The sequence below is a fragment of the Condylura cristata genome, unplaced genomic scaffold, assembly GCF_000260355.1.
Source record: "Condylura cristata isolate star-nosed mole 26May11 unplaced genomic scaffold, ConCri1.0 scaffold00039, whole genome shotgun sequence".
NCBI classification, from domain to species: domain Eukaryota; kingdom Metazoa; phylum Chordata; class Mammalia; order Eulipotyphla; family Talpidae; genus Condylura; species Condylura cristata.
The window spans coordinates 4,887,673-4,893,731 of NW_004567140.1; the positions used below are offsets into that span (position 1 = coordinate 4,887,673).

A 6,059-nucleotide genomic window follows, 5' to 3' on the forward strand; every position below is an offset into this window, starting at 1 on the left:
GCGGAAGCCTCGGGCAGTGGACACCCCTGCGCCCCGCTCTGAATTCCAGCGCACCCCCTGCGGCAGAAGAGCCCCCTTCTGTTGGCACCGGCAAAAAATCCCTTCTGTGCCTGACCCTTTACAGACCCACACTCCCCATTTCCCAGACCGTCCGCCTGAAGGGGAGTCGTCCCTCACCCCGTCCAGTGAAGCCCGCTGGAGTCATACCCGCGGCCTCCTCTTTCTAACAATAAGGACAGGGAAAGTGAGAGTGAGCCCCGGGCATTAGGGTGCCAAGGTTCTGGGCGGGAGGGAACCTCCATCCTAACTTGCCCCCCACCCCCAACCCGGCTGGGGCCGGAGGAAGCCCAGGGGACTTAACCTCCTTTGTGAGAAGTCCGCCGAGACCCCGAGGCGGCGCCCCGTGTTAACCCTTCCGTGTCCACCCCCGGGGCCACAGCGGGGCGGGGAGACGGGCGCCCCCTGGGCAGGCGCCCTGGAGGGAGCAGGGGCAGCAGCCCAGTCTGGGGTCTGCACCTGCCTTTGCGCTCCTGCCCGCGGGACCTGGGCGGGGGATGCCGACCCCAGGAAAGCCCACACCGCCTCCCCAAAACTGATCGTCCGCCTACAGGGGTGACACACACCGACGGCGGAACAGGACAGACGCCCCGAGACCCCGCGCCGCGGGCGCCATGGAGGTGACGGGAGCCGGGAGCAAACCCGGGCAGGCGCGCTCGTCAGTCAGTGGACGGGGACACCGCGGGGCACGCGCAGGAGTGACCCCGAGCCCCTGGTTCCTCCAGGCCCCACAATGAACTTCCAAAGGCCCCCCAGTTTTCACATCTTGTCCTCCCCAGTGAGCCACTTTCCCCTCACTGGGCTCACCTTGTCCTTTCCCCGCCCACAGGCTCCCAGATCCGAGGGCAGATGGAGCCTCCCCGCTGGGTCCTGAGAAACGGGGCTCAGAGTGGCCGGTACTGCTCCCCGAGTCCCAGGGACCCGGCGCGGCGCAGAGCGCGAGGCTGGACCCCGCAGCGCGGTGGGAAGCGCGAGCGGGGTAGCGCGCCTGCGCGGGTGGGCGGGGCGAGCTCCCGGCGGCCACGCCCACGGCCACGCCCACCAGGCCCACGCCATTCACCTCTCCGGAAAAACTGTTAACCTAGAATCTCTGCAAGCCGTTCCAAAGGCAAAGGGTTTGCATTCAAAAGCACGCTCAGGATCATCTGGCAGTGGCCCCAGATACCTCACGAAGTAGTTCCTCACCACTCCCATGGTATTTCCCCCCCCACTCCGCTCTGGGCATTCCCAACCTCACACCGGGGGGCGCCCTGCCTTGCTCTCCATTTGGTGCCTAAGGGCCCTTCTGTCCCCTCCACCCTGCGTCATTCCTCTGCCAGACCTGGGGGCGTTTCTTTTCACCCAGTTTTCTCCTTCAAAACAGCCTCAGCTGCTCTTTCCTCCTGTTAGTATCTGAGCCCGTCTTCCCCTTTCCTTTTCCTAATAAATGTGTCCTTTGGAATTAGGACCTAAGGGGCTTCCCTGGAGCCCCAGGGGTTGTCTCAGAGCTTTCACTGCCAGGGCCTGAGTTCAAGGGGACCCCCACAGGGCGCAGCAGACCCTACCTGTCTCCTCACTTCCCCCTTTGTTACAGGACAGGGAGAGAGGGGCACCCCTGAAGCCCCCAACCTGCCTGCTCTAAGTAGGTTCTGCCATCCGCCGCGTCAAGACAAACACATACAACTTTAATGCAAAGGGACTTTAATACAGTGAATATACAATACGGAACACAAAGAATATAACCTCTAAATCAAACACCTGAAGTGACCCATCCCTTCGTGGGCAAAAGTCCACCCAAAAGGGACTGGCCCAGAGCAAGGCCTGAAAGCTGCCACTAGACTAAAGCACCTTCTGGTGGGACCCATGGAAAAGGGTCAGCAATGGCCAGACGAATCTGGGAGGAAAAGAGCAACATCAAAATCAAGATAAACGCTGCCACAGTCACTTCCCCACAGGCCTCTCACCCACATCTGCCTTAGCCAGTCCAGGGCCAGAAACAAGCCCGGTTTCCTCATCACATGCTCGCTGCTCCCTGTGGCTTCCTCGGCTCCTTCTGGCTCTCCATCCTGCTTCCTTCCTCCTCTCCTCAGATTCCTTCTCTTCTCTCCTTTTTCTCTGCTCAGCTCCACCCTACTTCTGGGTGGGGCAGGGAACCTGGAACCTCCCCTTCTCCTGGGGACCCCTGTTATACCCTCAACAGTGTATTCAGTGGATCCCCTGTTTCTGCCCCCCATTGTGTCTCTGGTGATCCTCTTGAAGTCTTTACTTGGGATATGGGTCAGAAAGTGGGGTCTTTGGGTTTACCCTAGGAAAAGTTTCAGCCGAGCCCTCATTTCAGGGCACTGGCGAGCTTCCTCACAACACAGAGATATTTATTACATCCAGAGAGGGTTTATCATGAAAAGTCAGAGAAGGAAACACTCTTGCACAGACACAAGTGGATAGAAAGCTGTGCGAAAAGGGGAAGATTTGCTAGGAGACGGACATGCGGTGGCGGGTTCACAGCCCTGGAACAAGAGCTGTTCCTGCTGAGGGAGGTCAGTGCAGGCAAGCTCCAGCCTGGTCACCATGTCGCTTTTTTGCAGTCTTTGGGTTGGGAGAGCGGGGTCCTTGGGTTCACTTTGCAAAAGGTTTTACCAGAGCTCCATTTTCACCAGCACTGGTAAGTTTCCCAGGTGAGTTTTTCCACGAACCAGAGTTGTTTCTATTTAAAGAGTAGGTTTATTAGGGAAAAGTGAAAGGTTCAACACAGTAGGGAGGATCTGGAGAGATAGTGAGGCCAGTAAAATCAAAAGTACATGTATTTCTGCGCTCCGGGGTGCGTTTCACTGACCCCAGAGAGAGGTGAGGCTAGAGAAGTCGCGCTGAGGGAAGGGCAGGCCGGGTCTTTATAGGCCTAGGAAGGGGGAGAATTGGCTGGGTGGGGAAAATTATTTTTTAAAATTTATTTATTTATGCGTGTACAAAACTGGGGTACAGGCCAGAGGTTCAGGGGCAGTGAGAGGATTCACCAGAGACAGAGTGGGGAGCAGAACTGACTGAAACACACTGCTGAGGGGAGCAGCGGGGAGAGAGGAGAGGTCTGCTGTGCCCTGTGGGTCTCTCCTTGGCTGGGGATCAAATTCATGGTAAAGTGGCTGAGGCCAGCTTTAACCCCTTGTGCCACCAGGGAAGGCCGGGTGGAAAACGTTGACAAGGAACTGGAACTGAACTTATTTTTCTGCCTGGGCAGGGCTTGCATTAGCCGGTGGTGACAAACAAGTTATGCGACTATCACTCCCGAGTATCTGCTTCTGCTTGGGGCGACTGCTCCTTCCCTGTGCCTGTGCTTGGCTGGTGCCTGGACTTTACGAAAAGCACAGAAGAGCCAAAGACTCTTGCATAGACAGAAGCGGGCAGGAAGAGCTGACCTGAGAGGCAGGTTTTTGGGTGTCTGTAGCCCTGTTTCCAGACCACCCTGTTTCGACGAACATTTACCCACCAGGGGAAGGGTAATGTGGGCGACTGATTTGCAAACTATATTCTTCATCTTTTTTTGGATTGTACAGTCCTTGTATTAAAGTTGTTGGGGGCCCCTAAAAGCATGCAGCATGGGGACAAGGAAAACCCCAAGTTCGTGGCTGGAAGACGGGTCACGGTTAAAAGACTGAGCAGCCTTCGTGGGGAGAATGGCCCTGTAGGGATCAGGGTGTTCTTTCTGGTATCAGCCAACTAGGGCTGGGAACAACTAGATTAGGAAAGAAACATTCAGCCTGTCCTGGCCATGAAGGCACAGAGCATGCCGAACACTCACAATAAGAACAAGAGTCATTGTTCTCTGGTTCTGCGCATCCTGGATCTTGCTTTGTAACTTTCTTCTTTCTGCTCATAAAAGCTGTGGGAATGAGGAGCAGAGTGAGCCCAGGCGCTCTCTCCATCCTCCTTTCTAAAGAAAGAGGCAGCCATGGTCCTTTTGACTCAGCTACGGGTGACCAAAATTCCTTCCATCACAGTGTTCCAGGGTAGGGAGAGAGGGGTACCACCGAACCCCCAAACCTGCCTGTTCTAAATAGGTTTTACCATCCGCCTCATCAAAACAAGTTCAGGGAAAGGAACTTTAATGCAATGAGTGTGCAATACAGAAAAGACAGAGAATATAGTTTCCAAATCGAACACCCAAAGTTACCCGCGCCCTCTGGGTAGATGTCCACCCAACAGGGACAGGCCCAAGCAAGGCCTGAAAGCCCGACACAAGCCTAAAGCACCTTCTGGCTGGGACCCATGGAAAGGGGTCAGCAATGGCCAGACGAGTCTGGGAGGAAAAGAGCAACATCAACATCAAGATAAACACTGCCACAGTCACCTCCCCACGGGTCTCACCCACGTCCATGTCACCCAGTCCAGGGCCAAGAAGCCAGAGCCGCTTCTCCACGTGTCTCTGCGCCATGCAGTCCCCTCACTTTACCTTCTGACTCTCCATTCTCTTACTTCCTCCTCAGTCTCCTCTCCAGCTTCTCCTCCCTGCTCAGCTCCACCCTCCCTTGGGTGGGGCAGGGAACCTGGACCCTCCTCTCTTCCTGGAGACCCCTGTTACAGTCCAACCTCAGACCCTTAGTTCTCCTCACTAAATCAGAGCAAACCACAGACCACAGGCAAAGCTAAGCCACACTTGTTTGGTGAATGAGGCTCTGTTAGGGTGTCATGGTTGCAGCCTGGAGGTGAGGCGAAGATCGAGGGCCACTGTGGGATCTCTGGTCCCTCTCCAATTCTACAGGTATTCGACAAACACAGACCACTCTCCAGAGGAATGAGCCCCTCCTAGGAAGGAGGCGATACCATGCAATTTACCGGGGGCAGCCTTCCTCTGCCTGCCTGTGCCGAGGCTCCGTCCACCCCCTCTCTCCCTCCGCGGGTCAGCAGCCTCCTGCCTGCCCGTGATCTGCGGCTTCCCTGCACTGACCGCCCTCAGCGGAGGCCGCTCTCCTCAGGGCTGCCCGCCTGTGACCTCGCAGCCCCAGCCACCCTGTGCCTTTCGTGGGGGCGCTTCCTGCCCGCTGGTGTCTGGGCAAGTGCCTTTTATTTCTTCCTTTTATAATAAATCTACCCTTTTGGATATAACTGTCTCTGTGCTGTGGAGAAACTCACCTGGGATCTCGCCAGTGCTGGTGAAAGGGGAGCTCTGGGGAAACCTTTCCCAGAGTGAACCCAAGGACTCCACATTCCAAGCCCAACATCTCCAAAAATGACCTCAATTGCATTAAAAAAATCTTTTACGGCTCTCCCTGGTTACCCAAGGGGTTAAAGTCTCAGCATGATGAGGCCATCAGCAGCCACTGCGGCCTGAGTTCGATCCCCGGCCAGGGAGTGACCCACAGGGCGCGGCAGACCTCCTGTCTCCCTGCTGCTCCCCTCAGCAGTGTGTCTCAATACATCTGCCTGTTCCGTTCCCCACTCTGTCTCGGTGAATCCTCTCACCCCCACACCTCTGGCCTGTACCCCCACACCTCTTGTCTGCATCAATGAATAAATCTTAAAAACAAAACAAAACAAAACTAAAAGGAGATGGATTCTGTGGCCACCAGGGTGGACTTACTCACCAGTTTGCATCCACTGCTCAACATCACTGCCGGTCCTACTATGCGCCCGAAAGGACCCAGCGAGTACAAAGTCCCCTGTGTGAGAGAAATTCATGGTTTGCCGGGAGAGACAGATGGTGTGCTGCTAAGGAAGCATTTATTCATTTGTTTACTTATTTAAAGACTTATTTATTTATGCACACAGAGCTGGGGTGCAGGCCTGAGGTGCAGAGGGTGAGAGGATTCACCAGAGAGAACGGGGAGCAGAACAGGCCGACTGATGAAGTCCACGGCTGAGGGGAGCAGCGGGGAGACGGGAAAGGTCTGCCGCGCCGTGTCGGTCACCCCCAGGGGCCTGGGATGGAACTCGCGCTGCGGTGGCTGTGGCCAGCTTCTTAATGCTGCACTTAAACCTGTTGCGCCACCAGAGAGGATCCTGGTCTCTATTTCACAGGGCCACATTCCAAC

General features: G+C 56.0%; 1 protein-coding gene across 1 annotated transcript in view; it reads right to left on the bottom strand.

Moving 5' to 3' along the window:
• LOC101630778 (zinc finger protein 39-like) overlaps positions 1–5,687 on the bottom strand; it is an 11,253-nt gene extending 5,566 nt beyond the window's left edge. Inside the window, exon 1 of the mRNA XM_012733177.1 lies at positions 5,613–5,687. Coding sequence (XP_012588631.1) covers positions 5,613–5,622 — 10 coding nt within the window. The 5' untranslated portion in view covers positions 5,623–5,687. The remainder of the gene's footprint in view (positions 1–5,612) is intronic.
• Positions 5,688–6,059: the final 372 nt, after the last annotated feature.